Raw genomic sequence first — 27,843 nt, 5'->3', positions numbered from 1 at the left:
TAGATAGATAGATAGATAGATGTTTAGATAGCTTTCTAGCTAGCTAAGCATGATAGATAGATAGATAGATAGATAGATAGATAGATAGATAGATAGATAGATAGATAGATAGATAGATAGATAGATAGATAGATAGATAGATAGATAGATAGATAGATAGATAGCTTTCTAGCTAGCTAAGCATGATAGATAGATAGATAGATAGATAGATAGATAGATAGATAGATAGATAGATAGATAGATAGATAGATAGATAGATAGATAGATAGATAGATAGATAGATAGATAGATAGATAGATAGATAGATAGATAGATAGATAGATAGATAGATAGATGTTTAGCTAGCTTTCTAGCTAGCTACGCATGATAGATAGATAGATAGATAGATAGATAGATAGATAGATAGATAGATAGATAGATAGATAGATAGATAGATAGATAGATAGATAGATAGATAGATAGATAGATAGATAGATAGATAGATAGATAGATAGATAGATAGATAGATAGATAGCTTGGCAAGTAATCATATTGGCACAGACCCAAATGCAAAAGGGTTTTAGTCCAGTTAACGAGCGAGTTAATTAAAGATGGCTGGCATGTCAGTACGTAATGTCTGCCAAATGTATTTACGCGCTTACTTCATTCGGGATGCAAGCACGAGCTCTGGACGTCTAATTGACGCACACAGGCCCAAAACAAGACCCCCTTGTTAGCAAATCCTCCAGGGGACCTTGAGCATGAGCTCGGAGGAGCTCTCTCACATAATGAAACAGTTTTTGCATGTGGTCTGGGGAAGCGTGTCATCTTTGTCTTTGCTTTAATGCGGCTCATTTCCCAACTTTCATCCGGATCCATTTCCAGCTGCCATTGCTGCCTGGCGGTGGACCTGGTCCACTATCAGGGGAATTTCTCTGAAATAAATGGCTTAAGTATTTTGCTGTGGACAACAGAGGCCTTTTATTTATTCCCTTAAAATAATCATTACATTTATGGCAATTTCCCTGGCATTGGGAAATACTTAGGAACCATACTCACCAATCTCTAATCAATGTTATTTGGCCATATTTGTATTGTATTGTCAATCAGCATTTACTTCGTATTGTTTTAGAGTGATAAATCATTTTATTTATGCCACGCGTTACTTTTCTCTTATACATTATGTTTTATCCTCTTGTCATTGTCAATGTCACTCAATGAAAACGTATCTCTCTACTTTTTCAGTCAACAGGGAGGCACATCTTTTATTTTCTGGAAAAACAAGAAGAAAAAAGAATCAATTTTGGCGATCTATGTTTTTTATCTAACAGCAGTTCCATGTCTTTATTTACAGTGACCTTTATAGTTGCAATAAATGGCTCATCCATCGTAATAGTCCATCATATCATAACATGTATCATTTCTGTCTTATCTGCATCAACCCCACGCCATGACGTCAGCAATCACCCGTCATCAAGATGTTCCACTTGGGGGGGGTCTAATTGGATGAGGGAGCCCATAGGAGGCGCTCATCTCGCCAAGGGATTCCCCTCATAATTATGTGGACCTCTAACTCAGTCCACATTTTTACCTAAAACTGGAGTCACATTATCTGTACGCACCTCATTTGAGCATAATGATAACCTTTAAGGTAGTACTATAAATAACTGATGGTAGGCCATGGTCCTAACATGGATGCCAAAAATGGAACACAGTATTGTTTATCATTTTTGCCAACAATTAATAGAAAAAAAATCATAGATAGGGTGCAATAGAAGTTCTCTCTTTCCTGCTTCTAAGGTTAATAGTTTTCTAAAGAACCGTGTGTTTTCAACAAGCAGTTAAAGAACACTAGTATTTTTTTACCAAAACACTAAAAAGATGAAAAATAAAGAAAAGTCAGAGGCGGAGTTACTGGATGACCACCATTTTGGCCACCCCAAAACCTATGGGAAATTTTTGAGAGCTGCAATTTTTCTACCGTTTTAACTATTATGCAATATTCTTGATTGATTCATTGTTACCAGGCAGTTATATTTATTGATCACATATTTATGAGACTGCATTATGATTGTTATATTAGTAGTGGAACTCTGTAGAAATGAGTTACGTGTACCACTGAGGGTATATGAATACACTTCAGGGCCTATAGGAAATTTTAACAGGGTTTCTACAGGTATGAACACATCTTTTTTTTTAAATTCCGTGAGAGGACCAGTACATTTTTATTTTCAAAACGAGGGCAAATTATTTGGAAGATGAGGCAGTCACTTTTTAGGAAATTATCGGATGCCTTTTTTTTTTTAAATTTCATTCGGCTTTCAACCGTGACACAATTTATCGGCGGACAAACCAGTAATAATAATAATACAAATAATGGTGGACGATCCGTCTTCTGGAATTGTTACGTAAAATTCGCATAGGTAGAATTAAAACCAGAAATGTATTTCAAAAGTCTAATAAATGAAAAACAGATGGCACATGACTCCATTTTTAGTCTTGTTTTTCAAACAAAAACACGCAAAAAAAAATAAAGACACGTGCATCATTGAAAAAAATGTTGAGAAAGAACCAATGCTGTAGAACGACATAATAAAAAACGGTTATCTTAATTGCATGTGTCATATTTAAACATTAGGTGATATTTTTAGCATGTGCATTATTTTAATTTGATTAAAAAATGACTTATAAATGACTTGGGAAATATCGATATAAATTAAACTAAAGAAAATGATCGGATCTCTTGCAATATGCGTTCTCATACTGAATATTATATATCGACATGACGTACTTAATATTGTTGGATAGAAGTTCAAATGAATGGAGCGTTTTAGAACGATGACGTAATATTACAATCCAAGATCCGACACACACACACACACACACACACACACACACACACACACACACACACACACACATTTGGCAGCAGCAGTCCTGGTCCAAAGGAACGTTTCCCCTCCCATCCAAACATTCCATCAACATCAACACAATAATGCTTGCTTCCCCTTCCTGGCGGGCTCTGTCTCCAGTCACGGCTGTCAATTACGACCAACTTGGCCCCTAATCTACTTTCTCTGCGGCCTGATCACATTACATTTCACATGGTGCCATCATGGTGGAGAGGTTAGGGAGGTGGGAGATGTGAGGCCTTTGGACCGGCAAATGTTTGACGTGGGCTTGATGTCATCATATTGGACGCGCCGGTGGAATACCTGCCGTCCTACTACGCCGGAAATATACAGTTGCAAGTCATGATGGGTGTGAAGTGGTGTGGTTAGCATGAATGGGGAAAAAAAATCCTTTTAGGAGCAGAAGATTTGCTTTCCCATCAGGCTATGCGGCACAACCATTAAGGGCGCCCGGTCCCACCTCCTTCCTTCCTTCCTTCCTTCCTTCCTTCCTTCCTTCCTTCCTTCCTTCCTTCCTTCCTTCCTTCCTTCCTTCCTTCCTTCCTTCCTTCCTTCCATCCATCCATCCATCCATCCGTGCAACCCACCAAGTGACCTACCCGTACCGCACCTGACTCTAACATTGAGGGTGCCCATCCTCCCTACTTCCTTACTTCCTTCCTTGCTTCCTTCCTTCTTTCCTACCTTCCTTCCTTCCATCCATCCATCCATCCATGCAACCCACCAAGTGACCTACTCATAGCGCACCTGACTCCAACATTGAGGGTGACCATCCTCCCTACTTCCTTCCTTGCTTCCTTCCTTCTTTCCTACATACCTTCCTTCCTTCTTTCCTTCCTTCCTTCCATCCATCCAACCCACAAGTGACCTAGCCTGGAGCGCACCTGACCTCAACATTGAGGGTGCTTGTCTTCCCTCCTTCTTTCCTTCCTTCCTTCCTTCCTTCCTTCCTTCCTTCCTTCCTTCCTTCCTTCCTTCCTTCCTTCCTTCCTTCCTTCCTTCATTCCATCCATCCATCCATCCAACCAACCCACCAAGTGACCTACCCTGAGCGCACCTGACTCCAACATTGAGGGTGCCCATCCTCCTTCCTTCCTTCCTTCCTTCCTTCCTTCCTTCCTTCCTTCCTTCCTTCCTTCCTTCCTTCCTTCCTTCCTTCCTTCCTTCCTTCATTTCATCCATCCATCCATCCATCCATCCATCCATCCAACCCACCAAGTGACCTACCCTGAGCGCACCTGACTCCAACATTGAGGGTGCCCATCCTCCTTCCTTCCTTCCTTCCTTCCATCCATCCATCCATCCATCCAACCAACCCACCGAGTGACCTACCCTGAGCGCACCTGACTCCAACATTGAGGGTGCCCATCCTCCCTACTTCCTTCCTTCCTTCCTTCCTTCCTTCCTTCCTTCCTTCCTTCCTTCCTTCCTTCCTTCCTTCCTTCCTTCCTTCCTTCCTTCCTTCCTTCCTTCCTTCTTCTTAACTTCCCTGCTTTCCCACCTATCTTCCTTCCTTTCATTATGCCTTCCTTTACTACTAGCTTCCTTCCTTCATTGATCCCTTTTTTCCACACGTCTCTCCTTCTAATCCCTTCCTTTGGATGAACGGATAATTGGCTGCTCAAACTCCAGGTCTCATAGGTCTCAAACTCCAGTCCTCGAGGGCCGCAATCCTGCATGTTTTTGATGCTTCTGTCCTAAACACACCTCATTCAAATTAATAGCTCATCATCAAGCTCAGGAGGACCTTCAAAATTATCCCAATCGTTTAAATCAGGCGTGTTTAAGAAAGAAGAATCGAAAACATGCAGGTTTATTTTAAATGGACGGATGGATTTTAGACGGACAGATGAATGGCTAAATATGTGGATGTCGAGCTGCATACAATAGATGGCCAACGTCATTTCTAACATCGTGGGTGGCAGATTTTGCAACTTAAGCAAGATTCTTCCATCTTTTGTCCTGCACATCCTGAAATAGAAAAGAAGAGGGAGCATTGTGCTTACTTCCAGATATAATCCGCAACATCCACTGTATGTGTGTGTTTCCACTGAACACAATAAAGAACAAAAAAAAGGACACACAGAAGGCTAACACTACAGGCAAACGCTTGGCGGCTGTAATCCGCAAGCTAACATTTCAAATCTGCGCAGGAAAACAAAGGAATGCGAGACGGTGGAAACAATAAATGCGACATTAACCTATGAAATAGGCCATTTGCAATACATGTAAATCCAAACTATTTTGGAGTAAAAGATTTATTTTTTGTAACAGTGTATAGTGCTTTTTCTGTCCAAAGCGACTTGCAAAAATGGCTGCCCTCTGAGAAGATCAAATGGTTATTCATATTCCACAAACGGGTGTGTGAAGACTAATTGCACCGCTTAAAACATTAATTTTCAAGAAAATGAAATGACACAAGTTGTCCATACAGTGAACTCAGCTCTGGGTCACTCATTTGCTAACCTAGTGATTAATTAAGAAGAGTGAGATAGAGAGAGAGAAAAAAAAAAAAAACACTAATTTGACCATGGGCAGTGCAGTGCGTCGTGGTGGTGACGTCAGTAGTGACCTACTACGTCTCTCAGCCCCCCTCCCCTGATCATCAGATCTCATTTCGTCCTCCTGGGGGTCCACAGGGGGCGCGCAGGTGTATAAAAAGGACAACACATCACAACAGACGAAACAGCGAATCAACAAACGAGAGGACGGCAAGCACAGCGGAATTCCTGCACATTTTCGACACTTTCTTTCTTTCTACGGCACATGTAAGACTTTTTGCACTAATTTTCCTTCTTCTAGAATTTGGTTTCATGGCGAATATTCCGTTTGTTTTCCTCAAAATTCCCCCTTGAACACAATTTTTTATTATTTATAAAAATAGAACAATTCGTTTTAAGTGGATTTGAGTGGTTTGTTATGATCTTTTGAAGGTTCGTCCGTGCGCAATTACGCACTGGGTTTGCCGTCTTTTCGCTCCTTTTTACAGGTTTGACCAGCTTTAATTAGTATCTCCCCTAAATGGAAGTTATTTGTTTAATTTTTGTGAAATTTTGGATTGAACCGGGGTGCTGCAGGTCGTCAAATTAAACGAATGCTAATTTTGGCAATATAAGCGCTCGTGACGTTGATAAGAAAGGAGGAAAAATAGTAAATGTTCTAAAGGAAAAAAAATCGGATTTAGACCATATTTGTTTTAAATATCTTAACTCCAATTTGTATTTGGTTCTGCGCGCAATTACGCATTGCTTTAGTAATATTTTCTCTTGTCTTATGTGATTTGATGTCTTTTCACAAGTGTAAAAATAATACTTCGTTAACTCTAGTGTTCATTTGGTTGTCCAAAAAGTCAAGAAAACATCAAAATCTGAATATATTTGGCAACGTGCATGCGTAATGTGACGAAACCTCGATTACCAAATGATCGCATTTAAACTAAATCAACATATTATCTATGTATCATATACAGTACATATATATATATATATATATATATATATATATATATATATATATATATATATATATATATATATATATATATATATATATATATATATATATATATATATATTATACAGTAACATATAAATAGTTGAAGGTGAGATATACATTTTAGATCCTTAAAGACTGAAGTGCCTCCTCTTGTCAGGTGTAAAGCGATGTCACAACGAAGTGGTCCCCAGCTTCTTCTCCTCTTTGCCCTCTTCAGCGTGCTCTATTCCAGGACTCTAAGTCTGCCCTACGCATCCATGAGGTCACAAAAAATACATGCTTTTATCATTACTTATCTTTGTTGTCATTTTCATTTTCAAGTTATGATAAAGGTTAAAAATATATACATGTAGGCCTTATGATTCTAAGTGATGCTTGGCATTTGTTAATTAGATTTTTTGAGTCTTTTTTTTTTAAGCATTGCAATGGTTGTCTCATGCAGGACAACGAGACATGCAGATGGGCTTTTCACCAGCGGCTACAGCAAACTTCTGGGCCAGCTCTCAGCCAGGAGATACTTGGAGTCTCTTATTGGGAAGCGAGTTAGGTAAGGGGATTCTTCTGGATTAGTATGTTGAGAAAACATTGTTTTGAAGGTCTTAAATGATGGGATAATATAGCTTGTACAGGCTCAAGTTTATGATCGGACCGTTTTAGCACATCTTGTTATTTTGTTTAGGTTGTCTTACATTTTTGCAAAGACATTTTAGTTGGTTGAGCTTTTTAAAATCAACAGTGGTCATCAATACCGTTATCTAACGTTTCGCAGACAAAAGAAACACATTTTGCCCATCGAGGGAAATGTGTCAATACTGTTGAAAAAAACCTCTTCAACTGCTTAAATTGCTAAATTTGATATGTTTGGCATTTCTGGAGCTACAGTAGATATAAATTTATATTTAAAGTTACCCTACCATATTGCCAAGCACTCTTAAGGTAAATTTGTTAAACATTTGACTTATCATGATGCCTCAGCTTCTTTGAAGTTACTCACCTTTTTTTTTTTTTTAACTGTTTTTTTGGGAAGCTAATAAATCAAATCATTCCGATATATTCAAATGGCATTCAAAAGAATAAAGTATCCAATTCGGTAGCAAACATGTCACAATTGGAAGTTGTCCTGTGGTATACATGGAGGTCATTTACTAACATGTATTTCTGTACATGTATCAAAAGTAACAAAAGGATGTCAAGCGACTTGTTTTGCTGAACTACATAAAAAAAATGGTGAAATTTTGAATTTTCCTTCTGTTTTTGTGGAGAAGCATCCATTTAAATTTCCCAAATTTAGTCAAAAGCATTCAGATGCATGCAGTGAACAATTCAGCAAAAAAAAACAAACAAACATATATACATATATATGTTTTGTTTTTTTTGCTGAATTGTTCATATATATATATATATATATATATATATATATATATATATATATATATATATATATATATATATATAATTTTTTTTTTTAGCTATCTGGTCAATTTTCAAGTATGGATCTTAAACTGAATCAGATTAGAAATTTGGTTAATTTTTAAGTGAGTAAAATAAGGTAAGCTAGTGAGAGTAAATTGTCCCAAAAAAAATTACATGTACAGGAAGTTTGCTGTCCAATGAAAAACATGAACACCAAATATTTCCGCTTTTTTTTTTAACTGACATATTTTGTATGTGTGTGTCCAGTGACATTTGCAACGATACGAGCTGACTTGCCTGATGATGCATATTGTTAAAGGTTAAGTGATGCCATGAGTGCTTGCTTGCACGTTGTTGCACAGCCAGCAGGGTTGAAGGACGAATAAGAGGAGGAGGGCGGGAGGGGTAATGCCTTATCACTTATGTCCCTCCTTGTCTTATTTGGATCTGACCTCTTCACGTGCATCCAGTGACGAGCTGATGGACGAGCCGGTCAAGCGCCATTCGGATGCCATCTTCACAGACAACTACAGCCGCTTCCGCAAACAGATGGCCGTCAAGAAGTACCTCAACTCAGTTTTAACGGGGAAGAGGAGGTAAGGGTGTTCCAACACACTTTATGAAACTTTGTGGTGGAAAAATATCTTCTTGGACTGTGGAGCACAAAAAGTAGTGACAATAGTGTAAATATGCAGTCCTCATTTTTTGCTGAATCCTCCAAACCAATAGGGGGCAGCAAATAAGACAGAATTCATCCATCCATCCGTTTTTTGAAGCCGCTTATCCTCACAAGGGTTGCAGGCTTGCTGGTGCCTATCCCAGCTGACTTTGGACACGCTGAACTGGTTGCCAGCCAATCGCAGGGCACAGAGGGACGAACAGGGACGCACCCAATTACACAGGACAATTTAGTATGTCCAATACACCTACTATGCACGTTTGGGGCGTGAAAGCCTGGAAGAACCCACGCAGGCTCGGGGAGAACATGCAAACGCCACACAGGGAAACCAAAGCGAGGTGCATTTGAACTAGGGTCCCTGAACTGCGAGGCGGAAGTGCTGATCACTGCTCTTCCGAGCTGCCCCAGAACAGAAATCCAAAAGTCAAATTCAGTTCGTATTTTGATGATATGTTCGAAGACTTACTAATTCTGTGTTCAGGTTTAATAATTTCATTAATTTTGATACAGTGGAAATCAAAGGTTTGGAAACACCTTGGAATTCACATTTATGACACACGTTAAGATGTCAAGAAACAGCAACTATGATGGGATAAGCTTCTGAAGGTATTTCTGAAATACATGCGGAAGTAAAGATTCTTCAATTGTTTGAAATTTTAATGTCACAATTTATCTTTAATTCTGGGTTCTTTGATTTTCTAATCCTAACTCCAAAGCTGTGAACACTCACACTTTTCACATATGTATACCAATGTTTCACATCTGTATAGCAACTTAAAAAATACTTTAGCACTCTAAGTACAACTTTTTTTTTAATATTGAACTGTACTAAGCATGTGTCCGCTAAATGCGAAAAAAAATATTCCTATTTGTACATTTAATATTAATGTAAATTCAATATAACACTATTCAAAATTTGAAAATCAACACATCACTTAAGAGGAAGTCAACCCCAAATTTTTCTTTGCATAATTTGTAGTTTACAATCTCACTACTCTGTATACAGTAATATGATCAATTTTGTGTTGCATTAAGCAGCAAAATTCACCTGTTTTTTTTTTATCCATCTTTGGGCATTTTGTCAACTGAAAATGACATCACAGATACTCAGGGCTCATGTAACAACCAATCACGGCTCAGCTCGCGAATGTCACATGACTAAACTCAGAAAATGGGGGAGTCGTGATTGGTCGTCTGAACCCTGAGCAACTGTGATGTTATTTTCAGTTGGGAAGTCCTTCACCTTTAAATACTGAAAAATAATGATCAAAAACGCAATAATGATCATCCGTCCAATTAAAACGCATTGAATATAAACGTTAGATTTAAAAAAAAAAAAGGTCTTAAGTAATTGCTTAAGAGAATACCTCCCTAAATATTTAATGCAAACAAATATATTGAAATTTAAAAGTTAAATACAACTGAAGTGTAGCTAGGCAGTCTATCACATTTTGAGAATCAGGTGGACGATGTCTCTTTTTTTTTTCTTTTTTTTAACAGTCTAGAAAATGCCGTCACGAGTGACCAGGAAGAATCCAGGGACGACCCCGACACTTTCCAGGAGAACTATGACGACATCAACGTCGACCACCTGCTAAACAACTTCCAGCTGGTAAGTGAAATATCCTCCTGAGACCCATCTTATTCATTTGTGTCCACTAAGTCCTGCTGTGCTCAGCAGAGGACATCCTGGCATTTTCAATGATTTTACATGTGTTTGGGTGGGATTCAATTCATTTAATTATTACACACAAATTAATAGGCTGGGTCTAAGGAGTATATAACATATACAACAAATGGCACTTCTGGCAAAGTCAGAAAGTTCTGAATATTGTCTGTTTTGGTTAACGCAGCCGCTCTGAGGAGAGCTTTCCATGTCCGGAGTCATCGTGGGGAAAATGTCCGTTCTAGCAACAGCAGCAACAACAACACAACAGCATTCACCCAAAGATCCCAGCCAGGCTGACGTGCATTGAGTATGGTTCGAATCAAGTTTTCCTTCAATTATCACATGTGTTAGACCGCCAGGCATTTAAAAAAAAAAAAAAAAAAAAAGAGATCAAGAAATCTAGAGTATTCTCTATTGCGTATTTCAGTGAGCTTTTTGTATTTTTACCCCTTTTGAGCAGTTCATGATTCTCTTGACTAAGGCCTCAGACTAAAGTGGAGGGAATTATAAAAAGGTCGGCTAAAAACCCAAAATGAGGTCACGCCAGCTGAATTTTATTTTGGGTTCAACGATGGCTTCCATTTTCATTTAACATACGTTTGAATGTGAACGTAAAACAGACACAGCCCTGTTATGAGGGGGTCCACACTTTTGCAAGTCCATAGTCTCAGTTGTTTACGTTTAATTCCCCTGATGATTTATCTTGGTCTCATTTTTTAACCCTTGTGGCATTATGTTACAATTATGGAAATTCCTTTGATTTTTTTTTTTTTGATATCACAAGGGGGGAAAGAAGACTCGAGAGCTGACATTTCCAGCAGATTATTAAAACGTGTGAAATTTCAAAATGATTCTGACATTTCTATGTGATTGTAACCGGGCATGCGAGATTTTGTGTACAAAAGTAATCATTGTCCAAATTTTGGATCATATAAAACCATTATAATTACAATTTTTCAGATGCATTTTAATTGCATTTATTACATCGATTTTCCTGCGATTCTTGCACCATTTCGTAGAGCGGCGGTCAAACTATATCAGCAAACAGAAAATCCTTTGTTGACTTGTGTTTCACCTCAAGACAGTAGGTGGCAGTAGAGCCCAGTCAATGGCTATATCTTAAAGTGTCATCATCACGTCATTTTGGGTTTTTTTTTCATTTTTTGTGGGCGTTAATAAATTTAACCTACATATGTATGGATAGAACTGATGCCACTAAACAATTTGAGTGGTTGAAGGAAAAAAAAACATAAATAACTTTAATTATTGCGCCTTTAAAAGCATTTACAAAATTAGGAAAAAATGCATTCGAACAAGGATGTGTAGACTTTATTAATTCTTTTGTACTTTATTTATGAGTAAAATATTACAGATACCTAAAAAAAAGCTTCCACGAAAAAGCATTGAGATATTAATACCATCTTAACTTTATTTGGGCTTAAATGGCAGCTCAGTGGGGTTGATTGTGATTGGCTAATTCTGAAAACAGTCACACTCCATTTATGGGGTGTCTACACTTTTGCAAATTGTTTTAATCGATTTAATCTTTTTATTTTTACTCCCCATCTCAAAAAGACTCATTAACTTTTCAGTTGCGTTGAAGTTCACATCATTGGTGGAAAATATTTTGAAATAATTTAGCTTGGTCTCATTTTTTTTTTTTTTTAATCTTTCAAAAAAATAACATTCGAATAGGTGTGTGTATTTATAATTATGTTAATATCTTAATGATTAACACGTTACAGAAACCTAAAAAAAATTGTTTGGGATAATTATCAAAGCTATTGATAATTATAGATAATAAACATTATTTGGTGGTGGTGGTCTAATACATTTGTGATGCACCGTATGCATTTTGACCGTTATTATTTTTCACACATGAATTTCAACACAAAATTTGCATACACTGGCAATTTTTATCATTTTTTTTCACCAGTAAATATCTATAATGACATCTTGTCAATCTAAACCAGGGGTTCTCAAACATTTTGCATTCAGGGACCCCCTTTAGAAAGCCGATTTTCCAAGGACCCTCATTGCAAATATTTGCAGAAATAAAACAAACAAACAAATATTTTAAGCCAAACATAAGTGCCCTTTTTATCGAGCAACATATTCAATTTGACAAGTTTATTTACTTTTCAGTTATACTGAAGTTTAGAAAATAAAAATTGCACATCTTCTTAAAACAAACTGTGTCAATTTCCTCCAAAAAGTTTGCTGCCAATTATTTAGTCAAAAACATATTTAGCTTTGTAGACTTCATCGACTCAATAGCAAGCAATTGTAGGCACAAAACGGATTTTGAAAAATTTTAAAATTATTACATTTTCAAAAATATGGTTGCTTCATTGAAGAGTCGTAAATGCGTTTCCAATTTAATATAAAAAAAAACTGAATGAACACAAATGTATTTTTTTTTTGACTAACAACCCAATGTACTGTGGTTCCTAAATTTACAATGGCTTCTTTTTAGGGAAACAGACTATCAATGCACTATCAACAGCGGCCAGAGGCGGCGCCAAAAAACAGACTAAACCAAACAAGGCGCAAATCTCTAACTGTTAAAAGATGAACTAAATCAGTTCCAAAATGATCCCCAAATTATTTCACGGCCCACCGAGGGCCCGCAGACCCTACTTTGAGAACCACTGATCTAAACGATTTGGACCAGGTCCATTTATGCACTTTTCGACAAGAATGTGGCATTCACCAATGTATATTTTGATTCAACACGTATAGAACTCTGTATAATTTTAAATTCCGTGAACTTTTAAGAACGCTGCGGATTAACTAATGAAAAATTCTTTGTTGAAACATACCGGTCATCTATTTTGCTCAATGGGAATTCTTCATCCAATCCCACGATATCCGACGGGCTAACGGACTGACGCTGAGGAGGAGGGGAGGCAAAGTGTTTTTTTTTTTTTTCGAATGACCCTCAGACGCATTTAATCACTTTCTATTACTGTACTCCACGTGTAGAAGAAATAAGAGTCCTAACTGTGCATGGAACTGCCTATAGCGCATTATAGTGACGACGACGACCGTGTACTAATGTAATGTACATATGTACTGTATGTACGTGCACCACTCACCAAATAAAAGATGTCCCTTTTATTTTTCAACGCTGAGTCTGTCGTCTGCCTCATTGTTTCACCACCATAAAAAATACTGTAAAAAAAAAAAATCACAAGATTAAATATGTAATATTCTGAGGATGAGGTCGTATGTATTGTAAATTATTATTACCACGTGAAGTCAATTATTCCACAGTATTTTTTTATACGTATCTCCTTGCATATAATTAATCAGATGGATATTGTTTCAGTTTCAACATCTTGCAAAAATTTGTGTGATAAAGGCTAGTAATTTTCTCATTTCACATAGTTAGTTTTTCCCAAATTCAATATTTTTCACCCATTCATTTCCGAAGAGGCCCAATTTCTCTTAATCACTCATCACAATTGCAGTCAACATAACACATCTAAATCATTTTCACTTTCAATTTAAATCATTCATCTTATACTACAAATCACCTTGAGAATGATTTTCAATTGGCAAGAATATCCAATGACCAAGTTCATCATTTTTATTCTTTTATTTCTTTTTTATCTTAAACATGCAGTATAAATACAACAAAACAATCAACATAAGCAAATTCAGAAGCAAAAATCAATACATAACAGTTCATGACAATTTATATGTTGGATAAGAGCGGGAAATAAAAATTATGCATATAGTTAATTGCCAAAATGAAGAAATAAATGGAATATCAGCAAAATATCTGCCATTAATGAAAAATGAATGAAGAATTGAAAATTCTGTGGAATTTCTCGGGTTTACAATTGTTTGCTACATGTTCGTAGCATTTTTTTCGCCTCTTAAGCATAGCTGGAAATTCTCAATTCTATTAAATAAATCAACGCCTTTCACCGAAATACACATTTTCATCATATTTTTTCTTGTCTTTGATTTTATTAAAGACACCTTCCCACATACCAAATAACCGTTTCTTATTTCTATCTTTTGTACACAGTGGCGAGATTGTATCCAACCAAAAACAACAAACATAAGTTAGTTCATTTTAAATTCAACTAATTTGTAGGATTAAAGAGTGTTGAGTTTGATGAACAATTGTTTGGTTGCTTCCATATACTGTCATTCAAACGGTTAATAATTTGTATAGCTTTTTTTTTTTGGGGGGGGGGGGGGGGGTAAAGATCAACTGTGCATTTGTTCTCCACACATCTAAACAATCCTAATTTAAAATTAGAAAATAGACATTGTAAGAGATAAATTTGATTCAATGATTGATTGATTAACATGCCATAAATTCAGATTGACCAAAAATCCACATTCTCTCAAAAATGGATCAATATGGTCAAAAATGTTATTCCTTTGACATTATATTCCTGTTCATACCAAATTTTCCTCCATTTAATGCCTCCAAAAAAGTCCTAATGACAAAAAAAAAGACACAATTTCTATCTGCTGCAAGACGGGCGAAATGATTCCTCCTCAGTGTTGTTATGACTCACGTTGTTTACAAGTGTCACATGGAAGCAGATATTTGACTCATAAATGTCAACAAGGAAGCTTCTGCAGGGCCGGATGCTGACTTGTCTTGATAATTGCAACCAGACAAGGCATTCTTATGATGACACACAACAAATTTTTGCCAACTCAGCACAATCAGTTTTAAAAGGTTAAGATACAGTAATTAAATCCAGGATGATACTCTGATTGTGAGTTAAAAAAGTGAATAGATACTGTATATTTAATTTTTCTGCTAAAGGTTCTTGGGTCTGTCTCTGGTGAAGGTTTCACTGTAAATGCGCTGCCTCTCTTTCAATCCTTCCAATAACAGGGCGCGTATATGTTTCGTTCAACATGAGGCCTTCTAGGTGGCCTCACTGTCGCTAACTCTGATTCGGAGCTTTCATAACTGTCTATTAATGTTTATTAATGTGCTCGTCCACTTACAGTGCACAGATACCTGTACTGTTGATTTTTAAGGCTTCGGGGAGATTTCATACAGCCTAATGACACAAGTTAGCTGAATTCCAATTGGATAGAAAACTACAACACTGGAAGGAGTGTAACCAAATGAATATTATATGACACAAAGAGAACAGAATATGGAGAATAGTTTATATATATATAGATATAGATAGATAGATAGATAGATAGATAGATAGATAGATAGATAGATAGATAGATAGATAGATGGATGGATGGATGGATGGATGGATGGATGGATGGATGGATGGATGGATGGATGGATGGATGGATGGATGGATGGATGGATGGATGGATGGATGGATAGATAGATAGATAGATAGATAGATAGATAGATAGATAGATAGATAGATAGATAGATAGATAGATAGATAGATAGATAGATAGATAGATAGATAGATAGATAGATAGAGAAGACATATTCAATTTCGCATGGCTGTCAGTTGTGTAGCCTTCTGTTTTGTGTGCATGTGTGCGTGTGCCCATACACATGCACACAAAACAGGACATATGTGATTACTGTCTGCTTTGTGGAGAGGCTTTACTCATTAACTCTCATCACTGATGATCTTAATGGACCAAACAGGGTAAAAATAGATAACAGAGAGGGGGCTTGAGCCTTTCAACACCGTGTATGCGTGTGTGTGGGTGTGGGTGTGTGTGTGTGTGTGTTTATGTGTCTGTGTGTGAGTCAGTTTCAGAGCTTTAAGAAAAACATCCAACAAAACTTTCGCCGCCATTTTGAGAAAAATAACATGATACAAAATTCGGTGCCAACAACTTTAGCAATCTGTTACGGAGGATAAAGAATTTATGCTCGTGAGTACTGTGACTGTCTTCTAATATAAGTTGCTTGAATGTTTACAATTACAATGCGAGGTCCACATTCCAGTGAAAATTATTTTGAAATGTGTGTTAATCAAGAGGACTTCAAGTTGGAATGAAAAACCCTCCAGGCAGCTTCTATGTCAAGGTACTAACTGTTCTTGGCCGGTGGGGATTGAGTGCATGAAGTTTGGGAGCAAGCCTATTTATTAGCACACATGGGTCAGTTTGTGTGTGTGTGTGTGTGTGTGTGTGTGTGTGTGTGTGTGTGTCAGTGCAGCAGACAATCAATAACACAGGCAGATAAATGATCCCCAGTTGCAGAGGGACTAAAAGGCCACAATGGCAATTCATCAGCAGCCTCTGCTCTGACATCAACAATGCTGACGTTTTTAAGGTTAAGGAAAAAAGTAACTTTAGAGGAAATAAAAGAGATGAAGTCAAATCCCAGCAGACAAAAATGGTCATTATACTGCATATACAATAAAATTATACATACCTTCAGTCTGACCCTGAGAGGACTTTCCAAAACATCAAAAGGTCCAGGTACTGTAACATAATACCATGTTAGGATTACCAATGTGGAGAAAATAGTTTTGACTGGGCGATGTCATTTTACCATACGGCAAAGTTGTACCAATGTATTCACCAAATTGTTTGAATGTGTTTGGTAGTCATTCAAACATAATGGCAGGCTAAATGCTAAAAACGTTGCATTTCTTTGCAGAATTCCACAGAGCACTGACATGCGGAATTAAACACACGTTTTTAGCATTTAGCCTAAAAATTAACAATATGTTGGAATGATTAACAAATAGTAGTTTCATACTTCCGTAGCATGAATTTTCACACATTATTGAACTGAACCTTTTTGACTTTTTAAGCTGTATTTGAAAACTGAACATTATCTAATAAAATATATGTTTAAATTACAACTACTAGTGAGACAAATGACACTAGGTGCTGGCTTACACAAACAAATTCCTGATTATCATGATTTCTATTTTAAATGACCGTTAATTAAAGTGAGTGTAGCCATATTGTAAAAGTGGTGAGACTTTCGTCACATGAAGAACGGAAATGATGTCACGATGCCGGAAAGGTCGAGTTTTCTGTGGCTTGCTCAATGGACTCTTTGCGGTTTTGCAATCAACTAGAACGTTAGTACAACTACTAAATATTTATAGTGAAAACGTCGTTTTTATGTTCACCCAAGGTTGCAAATCACGTCGGATTATGGTTCAATTAAAGGCGATGAAAGCCAATCTATTTTTTCCAATGAGGTGAAAACCAATAGTAGATTGATTGTTGTAAGTTATCTAATGTTAATCGCTACATAAACGCAAAATAAACATATGGAAAAAGTTACCTAAAGTCAGACTTTATCTTTAACTTTACATACTCAAAATCTGAATGCAGTAGTTAGAATACGTTAACACCGAACAATACAATGATTTTTTTACCCTACTTGCACGCTAGAGGCCGCCAGAAACAGTTCACACAAAATTCCAAGATGGTAGCACAATAATTCACAGAGGCAAATGGAAGTTTTATCAAACATTTATAAGAACATGTCTATACAAACAGTACAGGAAATATTTACACATTTACCAAACATTTATTTAAAACAAACTTGCAACTTCTATAAAATAGCTAGTAAATATTTACAACACATTAAAACATGATTAAAACAGACAACTTTAAAGAGTCAGATGTCACCTCTTTTGATTTTTTTTTGGTCAAGATGTTTTGTGCCCATTAGCAACAGCAGTATGAGCGTGAATAACAATGCCGATTGGCTGATTGTCCAGAATGCGTTTGAGAACAAGTGCTTCATTCATTTCAGGAAGAGCCAACCGTAAAGGCAAGCTTTTAAAGCATCATTTTTTTTTAAATAAACATTTTAGAAACATACACACCACTAACCCCTTTGAAATGTGAGGAAAAACCCCCAGTCACAACCTCCTGATGTTCCTCTTGCTTTGCGCACTACCTGGAAGGAGGGATTGGGCCTTGCCTGAGTTGGGGACTCGGGAGCGGCAATGTGCCGTCCGGCACGGGTTGGAGCCGTGGAAGGCCTCCAGGCAGATGGTGCAGAAATCAAAGAGGCAGGAGGGCCGCATGCACGTGGCCCGGTGAGCCCCGGGCGAGTGTGCGGCAGGCGAGCCGCATTTCTTGCACGGCCGAAGGGACTCGCACTGCTTTAAGGTGCTGGCGGCCTGTGTGCAAGGATGGAAACAAACTATTTTTCAGATTTAAATTTGGCTTTGACTTAGTATAGATTTCAGAAAGACTGCCAATACCTCCATTTTAGAGGTTCGAGTACATCTGTATGAAATGTTTGTATTACTTTGACGTTAGGCCACTGTGATGACGTTAATGGAAGAAGGCATCAAGCAAAAGAGGCTTTGCCACCCTCTTGTGGCATCTCTATGCAACTACAAGTGTTTTTGGTTGGTTGTGAAAATGGATTCAGTGCAGTATGGCACTTAATACTGTACCATTCTTTCAGTGAGACTATACAAATATGATGATGTGCGACAAATTTTAGAAGTACTACATGATCAGCAGGAGAAAGGTGTACTGGGTGGAAGTAGGGATGCACAATCCCAATATTGGGTGCCACGATTAATTAAGCTGATCCTTGCCGATATTAACATTTAAAAAGTCAAGCATTTTTTTGATTGCAAGTCAAATCAAGCACTTTGCCATCCTACCACTAGGGGACATTGTTTCCAAACTGTCAATTGAGAGCCATTTTGAAAAATCCTGTGTGCCAAGCTTTGTGAATTTGTTTTAATTATTTACCATATTTATTTTTAGTTTATTCTTATTATTTATAAGTATCAAGCCTTGTTTGTATACTGCTTGTTTTAAAAAAAGTGTAGTAAATAGACATGTTGATGAGTAACATGATGAATAGTCATGATTTCAATATTGACCAAAATAATCGTGATTATTATTTTGGCCATAATGGTGGAGCCCTCACAATGTCAGCGCCGGCATTTGTTTTACATAAAATGTGCAAAATACAAGACCTGACTTGCAGGCAAATGTTCATATCTATGAATATTCGTATGTAAAGAAGGTTCTGTACAAAATTCCAACCTATGTTTATATTTAAAACACTGTTGGCTGTTAAGAACATGTTTATTTGCAAGTTTTTGAAACCTATAATAATTTCATGTATTCATTTTTAATGAAAAACGGTCTAAATCTTACATATTGTCACTTTAAGGAATGTTGGCTCCCTGTCCAAATACTTGAGTTTTTTTTTTCTTTTTTAAGTCGGAAGAAATCAAACTTTTTAAAACAACACGTTAATCACATCCGGGTATTTTGTTTCAAGTCCAATGAAGGGGACTGACCTGAACATATTCGTCGAAGCGAGAACACGTCAAGTTGGATTGGCTGTTTTTCTGCGTGGAGGTATTTCGTCTGTGCACAATCAAAGATGAGGACGCCGATGGCGGGTGTGGGGAAGCCACCTTCTGCATGCAGGAGAGCACCACTCGGGACACACACATATCCCTCGTGAGACCGCATTTGTTTAGTTTCACGGAGTTTTGGGACTCCTAAAATGCAAGAGAGCGCATTAAGCACATTAAAAAAATAAAAATAAAATAAGCGGTCACAAAAAATACATATTTTAATTCTTTAGAGAGTTAAAAGGGGAAAAAAATGACCCGTTTGTTAATCTTAATGATAATAACAATTTATTTAATTAAGTAAATAAACAAAAAACATTTGAAAACAAATCTAATGTAAAGCAGTCAAACTTTATTATCTTCTGGATGTTTTTTTTTTTTTTTCTCCGCCCTGTTGTTAACTTTCATACCTTTGTCTTGGCCATACATGTCTGGCCAAAACGTCATGTGTTTATGAATTTAATGTTTTTTTTCCCCCAAAAAATCTATGCTGCTGGTCCATCCACACGAGGGTGTGATTTATATTTTTTTAACAAATATCTGAAATATATTTGTAGATACAAGAATTCTGCATGATACCAGATGTATTCATGCATACAGGGGAAAAAGAACAAAAAAAAACATTACATTATGAACCTGATAAAACTGCTCATGTCCTTAACTGTCAGATGAACAAAATCAAACGAATTAGAGTTTACAATAAGGTCAATTTCATACATTAAGGTTTTACTGGGTGGAATTTTTACTAGAATATTTAATAGAAAGACTACACTACATAAAATATGAGTCATAATTATCATTTGTAATGGGCATACAGTATGTACTACGATGAAATGCATCTTGAATAAAATGAAAATCAATGTATTGAAATCAACAAAATTCGCATATGTTCTGATTTACAGCAATTTTTTTTCTTTTTTAAAAGAGTGCTCGCTTGCATGAACTCACCTTAAGTATCTGCTCAGCCTGCCTGCACCTTTTCCGAGCAGCGTGATCCTCGTGAATGATCTTCCTCCATGTTTTGCTCACCTGCTTGCAACTTGGTTTGGACAAACATTCCCTTAATATCGCAAAAAAACAAAAAACAAAAAAACCTCAGAAGACATTGACTTTGTACGTCCAGTACCTAATGAGGTCCATGTCTCCCAGCAACGCCAGAATGTCAGCGAGGACGCTTCTCATATTCTTGGACAAGAGAGACGAGAACACATCCACAAAGTCGAGGCCCATGCGGCGACCGATCACCTGGTGTATCAGGTGATCTTTGGCCACCTTGGAAACGACTGTCCAGTCGTACCTGAGATGGCAAAACAAAAATGATTGAATTCTGGATTGCAGAGTTCAGCCACATATCTTAGAGGGGAAGCCAACATCCATGTTGGCCTGTGTTTTTGTTTTTGCTGCCTACCATCGAAGTAACCAAAACACGATTAGTACACTTTTATGGATCTTGCTGCCAAGGAAGGAACTATGTTGAAGCTACTTGAGGAGCTTCATTTACAGTTCCTGAGCTGTCTAATATAAAAGCAGCACTTTATTTCATCATAAGATACGGTATAGGCGCTTGGTTCGGTACTCTGGTCAGCTCAAAACGGAAATAACAGAAATGGTAAAAAGACACATTTTTACACCCTGAATATGAGAAAAAGGAAAAAGCCCTAGCGGGATTAAGTTCAAAACCAGATTTATCTGCGCTCCTGAATATTTTACTTCTTGTTTATTGTCGATCATTTTAGTTTCATAGTAAAGTCGCTCTTTTGTCGTAGTGATATCTGCGAACATGCCAGAGTTATCCTGATAAGTTTTTAAAACGCCTGTTTTAAACACCGCTGTGGACTAAAGGCACTTTCAAATTTCAATTTCTAAGATAAATTCTTCCTTCCAGGACAATCAAGTTGAGCTCATCTCATCTATTGACAATTAGAGCCCTTTCAAAGGAGATGGAGCACCAAATACTTTCAGTTGCTTGAAAAATTATCATTAAATTTCATACTGGAGCTCATTAACGTATCTACAGCGTTTTGGAATACTGTTAGTTAGCAAACAATTTTTTTACTTGAGTTTGTGATGAATTTTAAAATGTGGTCTCTACCTCTTATTTTTGGTGTAACTCTTTGTGAGCTCTTGACACACGGCCTGCTGGAATTTGATGATGGGAAGGTTGCTGTTGGTATAATGCTCTGAGGGGGTTGACGACAAGGAGTACAAGAGTGGTTTCCGAAAGCTGTGGTCCACGGGCGTGGAAACAGCTCCCAGGCTCAAGGGATGGGCAGAAACCACCAATTCTTCACATTTCGGGGACCGTTTTGGAGTCACGGTAGAAGATGACGGGGGCAGAGGTATCTTCGGGGGTCTTCCATGGCTGTGGTCGTCCCCCTCATCAATATGGCTATTGTACAAGGACAAGTACCCGCTGTCCTCTAGTACCTCGTTGAAGGTACTCTCATGCGACTTGGCGGTCTGGTTTTCTTTGTCTTGGTTTGCTTCAGGGGTGTCGTCGGGGGTGTCGTTTGGGGGGAATAACACTTTAGATACCTTCTCTGCCGGGTGCTTGAATGGGAGCGGGTCCTTGATGGGTGAATCTTTCTCATGGAGGCTCAAGGCCTTCTCCGGGGAGCCTCTCTCCACATTTGTCTTGGCTTTGGCCATGTCGTATCGTGGGCACTTCATTTTGGCTTACGCGCAGTCGTGAACGTACACTGCTGGCACAAGAGAAAGCGTTTCAAGTCATTTTTGCACACAATATATCACTCATTATAGAATATAGATCATTTTGCTTCAACTCTTCTTTGCAGGTTAGCGAAAGTAGTGTGTTGAAATGAGTGAACTGCTTTAAGGATACTATGCATGTTACAAAATTCTTTTGTTCTACTTCTGGTTGTGCTGCAGCTCAGTCCAGGAGATCAAACGCATGTGCTAACAGTGAAATAGATGGAAAACGTTTGGCGTTTTTATTGCGTGTAAATTAAAGTTGAACAATAGCGTATTCGGCTGCATGGAAGCTAACCTAGCTATCCCAAACGCGGATTAATTCGAAATAACACAACGATGAAACCATATCCTTTTTTTGGCGCAACCGGCTTGGAAAGTGGTCAGACATTGTTTCGTCAGTTTCATTCAAACCGAGACCATTTTGACGCGATATAAATTTGGCGCGATTTTGTTTCGACGCAGCACTAAAGTGACGCGTTCTTTACTCAAACATAAGCTTGCAAAAATTCCACAACCTCTGAAGGGAAACATTTCCGTCGCATTACCTCGACAACCCAGCGACATTACGGTGCGAAATAAAGTGACTTACCGGAAAGTTTCTTCTCGTTTTATCACAGATTCCGTCTGTTTCTTTGCTCAAGTAGGTGACCGACTGCGTCTTTTGAAGGGGATAAAAAGCAATAAGACATTCGGCGATCAGAAGCGTCGTCCTCTCATAGCTTCTGCTTTTCGAATTCGCAGGCGAGAAGGCGCAAAAGTATTTGAAGAGAAGCGGGTTATTCACCATTTAAATCTTCGGCCAATCAGTGGAAGGAACGGGACGTAGGGGCGGAAGTGGCAATTTCGCGCATGCGTAGTGTAGGGCGGGCGATCCCCTTTTAAACCGGGAGCCAATCAGATGCTACATTGCAGAAGCGGGCTGTAAGGGCTGGCAACATTTCACCACGCATGCGCGGTGGAAAGGGTGCCATGCGCGTACTTTTTCATTGCAGAAGGTGACCAAAACCAAGAAAAAGATATGAAATGAAAATAAAGATAGTAAAGGTTTATGTTGTACCATGTAAGGACAATGAGTATGATCTGCTGTTACCTGCTTCATAAATTGACTCCGATATGACGTTTTTCTTTAGCTCTACTCAAAAGATACTTTCCAAATGAAAAAAAAGTTACATTTAATAATACTATATAATAATAATATTGAGACTCAATGTAAAAAAATACACCGATAAATCCAACTAGTATGCACCTTATCGACTTAATTTTTGACTTCCTCGCAGATTAATTAATTTTCATTACAGCACAATGAAATGTAGACAGCTTTCCCCCCCCCCCCCCCTTACTATCGCTTGAGAAAATACGTCCCAAAAATACGTATCAAGACAATCAAATATAAAGATGAAACGGAGAAATGATCTTACCTTCATTGGTATATCAAATTGGTCATTTCATGAATGGATGAAAGATGTTTGCCGAGTTCAAAGGGGAGTCACAGTGACCTCACCGAAAGATCACGTGACGTGAGGGCGGGTAACTCACGTGCACAAAAAAATACAATTTATTTGTTCTTGTTCTTGGTGATATATAAGTTTTACAAGTATCCTCTTCATTTTAAAATTTGCTCGTCAGTTTTTCTTGGCTGTACTATTTTCATAAGAGAAGTCCGCAACTGCGCATGCTCTTATTTTTCAAAGATGGCTGCGCCCTTCAACAAGGTGCTGTTTTGAATAATCAAATTTAGCTTGTCGGTGTAGGATATGTCGAACGGAAATGTACTCGATCGTGGTAGATTATTATACTCTCCGACAAGATATTCATACAGTAGGAGCGTTCTTTATTTCTAAGATTTAATCTTCACAATTTGTAATGCGTGCAGTTTGTCAGTCGTAGCACGACACTGACATATCATTGGTTCTCAAGATTATTTTGCAACTTTTTTCGTAAACATGTTATTGTAACATCTGCAAAGAATGCGCTGAATTTTGATGGTGGAGACGGTTTCTGCTATGAAACAGAGAATTCAGTCATTCAGACATGTTTTGCAGAAGAGCTATTCATCTCCTACCTAAAGAAAAGAAGTCAAGCTTCAACTTTTTCATTTGTGCTTTTACATATTATTCAAGCTTAATCAAAAATGCTAGGATTCACAATCCATGCGTCAGAACCACAAGGACTTTTCACACTGCCAGTCGATTGAAGGTGGCCAAGTTATTTTCCCTCGACGAACTGTTCTCCAAGAGGTCCCTGCTGGACTACCTAAAAAAGATAGACTCGGACTACAGCGACTGTTTGAAAGCGCTCAACAGCAATGAGCAGGAGACGAGCAGTGCCGAAGACCTAAGAGACAAGAGGACCAAAGTGTCTCTGCTGGCTCCACTCGTTCAGACCATCCGGGAGCTGGACGTCAAGCAGAAGGAGATGAGCGAGACGGAGATGCTTCTCAAGGGTGAGACTGACTTGTCAGGACTTAAAGAAGCCATTGTATGATCATGGGTGTTTCCACAGATGAAGATCTACGGGAACTGGCTGAGCAAGAGAGAGAAACCTGTTTGCAGAACATTCATGACCTGAGGCGGAAGGTAGCCGTTCTTTAAAAGTCAACCAAAAAAAGTCTCTCTGATAATTTAGCATTTTTAATATCTGACCACGCCGCACATTGTCGTTCCGTTAGCTCTTAGAACAGTGCTTCTCAATTATATTTTGCCAAGAGAAAACCTTTCATGCCGCCGTCACTTGCTGTGCCGATCATAAATAAGATTATTATGAATACAAATTGTATGAGTATACCTAAAATGATCCTTTTTAACAAAGGTGGGCACTTCGTCAGCACTGATGGACTGTCCATAGACGATAGGCGTTTCAACGAATGAATGCAGACCAAATCTGCGTTCTTTCTTTGTCTCTTGGCCAGGAAATGCAAGATAGAAGTTTTTAAATTCCCTGATTAAAGCTGGGTTTTTATAAATTCAACTTCAGCGGTACTTTGTTTTGCTTGTAGTTTTAGCATTTTTAGTGCAAATACGGTGTAAATGTAGAACCACAGACCATCATCACCATCATAGTAGCTGAAGTAAAAAAAAAAAAGATGCCATCCGCACAACCCCAGATTTTGAGTATTTAGTTAAATACATATTTAACTACCCTATCATGTCATTACATATAAGCAACAGATTCATATATAACTCATTTTGAAAGCAGAAGTGTAGAACATAGTTTGTTCAACTTACTTTAGAAATCAGGTTGGTTACAAGAAATGTTTGCAATAATTCATTTTAAATATGAAGATTTGAAATGTCTGTATAGATTTTAGCAAGAACCATTGAGGTAAATACTGTTTTTGCTTTTTGAGTGCTCTTTGATTTTTTTTTTAATACATTTTTTTCCACCATTTCAGATATTAGATCTATTAATTACGGAGGAGAAGGATGAGCTGAGTGACCTTGTGCTGGAAGTGACCGCAGGAGTTGGTGGACAGGAGGCTATGCTGTTTACAGCTGAGGTTGGCCTTCATTTGAAATATTGCTAGTGTATACCAGTGATTCTTCACCTTTTTTTTCCAGTTAGTGTACCCCCTGTGAATTTTTTTTTCGCAGCTAGAAGATAGTGTAACATCATCTATTATATTTCTTTTAAAGGAGTACTTATAACAGAATCAGAATTCTACAACCAGTTGCATCATGTTCCAATTAACTCATTCAGTGCCATGGATGAGAAATTTCTTCTTTTAAAAAAGTAATAATAATAAATTTTAAAATTCTGGTCAAATACTTTTATTATGGAGAAGAGCTGAAGCCCTTGACTAATGCTTACCTAATATAAGCCAACTGAGCACAGTAGTGATAACTGTGACCACTGGATGGCGGTGTTTCCACACTTATTACACAGCTGTTACCTACATGCAAGCGTAACTGAAGAATGGAAGTCAATCTGTCAATAGCAGTATGGCAGTTCAATATGATACCCACCCATATTTACATGGACATAGCGCACAATATTCTGTTGGCCTTGAAAGGTGAGTGAAAATGAAAAATATACTGGCCCTCGAGAGGTTTCCTTTTCCGATATCGCTTGGTGCTAATTTACTCTTAATTTGAAAAAAAAAAAAAATCCCCTCACGGCATTAAAAAGCAATACCAATGTTTTTTTCCCACAGTAACTAGATTCTCTTTTTCCTCTATTTGAAGCTGTTTGACATGTACGAGGGCTTTGCTCTCCACAACGGCTGGTCCTTTGATGTCCTGGAACACATGAACAGTGACATAGGTCAGTCAGTGGACACATAAATGACAGCAAGTTCTCAAAAAAGTTCCTAATTGTGTTCTTCTTGTGCGCAGGCGGATTGCGTCACGCCTCGGCGAGCATCAGCGGCCATCGCAGCTACATGAGGATGAAGTTCGAAGGCGGTGTTCACCGCGTCCAACGGGTTCCCAAGACGGAAAAGCAGGGCCGCATGCACACCAGTACCATGACTGTGGTCGTGCTACCCCAACCCACGGAGGTAGAAGCCTGTTATGTGTCACACGGGAAGTTTATTATTATTATTTGTACTGTATACACAGAATGACATCACCCTGGTTCTTCTCTTGTGTTCCTCTTTAGATCTCCTTCACAATAAACCCAAAGGATCTAAGGATCGAAACCAAGCGGGCAAGCGGGGCAGGGGGGCAACACGTCAATACCACAGACAGCGCCGTCAGAATTGTGCACCTGCCGACCGGTACAATAAGGAATCATGCTGCTGATTTGACACAAACTGTATTATCCATCTCAACTGTTCTGCTTCTTTGTTTTTTTTGCTGAGGCGTCGTGGCGGAGTGCCAGCAGGAGCGGTCTCAGATCAAGAACAAGGAGAAGGCCATGAAAGCTCTTCGGGCGAAACTCTACGGTATGAAGCTGGAGGAGGAGACCAGCAAGCGCTACAATCAGCGCAAAGTGCAGGTACGTACTTGCAGGGGCGGGGCTACTTGGTCATCCTGAAACAGATCAAATAGAAGCATTTTTACAAATATCAAGCAAAGTGTGCACCTTTTAGGAAATATGTAACCTAAAATAAAACGTCTTATTTTGATTACTTTCTACAGATCGGTACCAGAGGCAGGTCAGAGAAAATTCGCACATACAACTTCGCCCAAGATCGCATCACAGACCACAGGATCGGGATGACGCTGCACGATGTCAAGACGTTCCTTCTGGGAGAGGATCTGCTGGATGAGATGAACTCCTCCCTGCAGGAATTCTCCAACCAAGAGGAGCTTGTTGAACTTCTGGAGCAAAAAGGCTTTAAGGAAGAATGACAATGATCATGAATTTTTGTCTGTTTTACAAATCAATGCTTGAACTTTTTGGGGGGATGTGGGTATTACAATTGAGTTTGAAACATCAAAAACTTTGGTTAATACTATATAAGAAAAAAATGGCAATAGAAGATATAAACAAGCCAAAAATCAAACAGCTCAAATTATGTCACAAAACGGTCCATACATTCATATTGATGTCTTATAAAAGCCTATATAGCCGCATATTTATGTTTAAGCTTTTTTATTTATACTAAAAAGAGAGAAAAAAACTTTATTGAGTGCCTGTCACAAGTTTCTGACGTTTTGAACTTGCTGGTCCACTTTGATTTAAAAAAATGTCTTTAGTAACGAGTACATGAGCGTTTAGTTGACGTTTCTCTCGCAGCATTATTAACATTCGCTTCTTTAGCTAGTC

The 27,843-nt window shown here is 38.0% G+C and overlaps 3 protein-coding genes across 5 annotated transcripts; 2 read left to right on the top strand and 1 right to left on the bottom strand.

Annotated features, from left to right (window-relative positions):
* Positions 1–5,521: 5,521 nt before the first annotated feature.
* vip (vasoactive intestinal peptide) lies at positions 5,522–13,281 on the top strand. The gene is made up of 6 exons (XM_088422311.1): positions 5,522–5,659; positions 6,544–6,648; positions 6,829–6,933; positions 8,270–8,395; positions 9,979–10,090; positions 10,332–13,281. Coding segments are annotated over exons 1-6 (459 nt in total). The 5' UTR covers positions 5,522–5,657; the 3' UTR covers positions 10,341–13,281.
* A 4,360-nt stretch (positions 13,282–17,641) lies between these two features.
* Positions 17,642–23,684, bottom strand: fbxo5 (F-box protein 5). 3 transcript variants are annotated; one of them, XM_088421709.1, is made up of 7 exons: positions 23,553–23,684; positions 22,724–22,792; positions 21,515–22,121; positions 20,549–20,719; positions 20,371–20,461; positions 19,363–19,569; positions 17,642–18,213 (listed from the first exon to the last, which is right to left on the bottom strand). In XM_088421709.1, exons 3-7 carry the CDS (start codon positions 22,090–22,092, stop codon positions 17,950–17,952), a joined length of 1,311 nt encoding a protein of 436 aa, XP_088277835.1. In that variant the 5' UTR covers positions 22,093–22,121; positions 22,724–22,792; positions 23,553–23,684; the 3' UTR covers positions 17,642–17,949. The 3 variants fall into 3 exon arrangements, with proteins under 3 accessions (XP_088277835.1, XP_088277836.1, XP_088277833.1); XM_088421710.1 differs by lacking the exon at positions 23,553–23,684 and adding an exon at positions 22,919–23,036; XM_088421707.1 differs by lacking the exon at positions 23,553–23,684 and having other exon boundaries at positions 21,515–22,124; positions 22,724–22,903.
* Positions 23,685–23,821: 137 nt separating this feature from the next.
* mtrf1l (mitochondrial translational release factor 1-like) lies at positions 23,822–27,715 on the top strand. The gene is made up of 8 exons (XM_088422086.1): positions 23,822–24,577; positions 24,637–24,710; positions 25,526–25,630; positions 26,316–26,394; positions 26,466–26,629; positions 26,731–26,848; positions 26,933–27,069; positions 27,213–27,715. Exons 1-8 carry the CDS (start codon positions 24,166–24,168, stop codon positions 27,423–27,425), a joined length of 1,302 nt encoding a protein of 433 aa, XP_088278212.1. The 5' UTR covers positions 23,822–24,165; the 3' UTR covers positions 27,426–27,715.
* Positions 27,716–27,843: the final 128 nt, after the last annotated feature.

Source organism: Hippichthys cyanospilos, chromosome 8 (genome assembly GCF_059441005.1).
Source record: "Hippichthys cyanospilos isolate Australia breed blue-spotted pipefish chromosome 8, RoL_Hcya_1.0, whole genome shotgun sequence".
Classification (NCBI taxonomy): domain Eukaryota; kingdom Metazoa; phylum Chordata; class Actinopteri; order Syngnathiformes; family Syngnathidae; genus Hippichthys; species Hippichthys cyanospilos.
The sequence above is the reverse complement of the archived record's forward strand: the minus strand, read 5'-3'. Positions and strand labels throughout refer to the sequence as shown.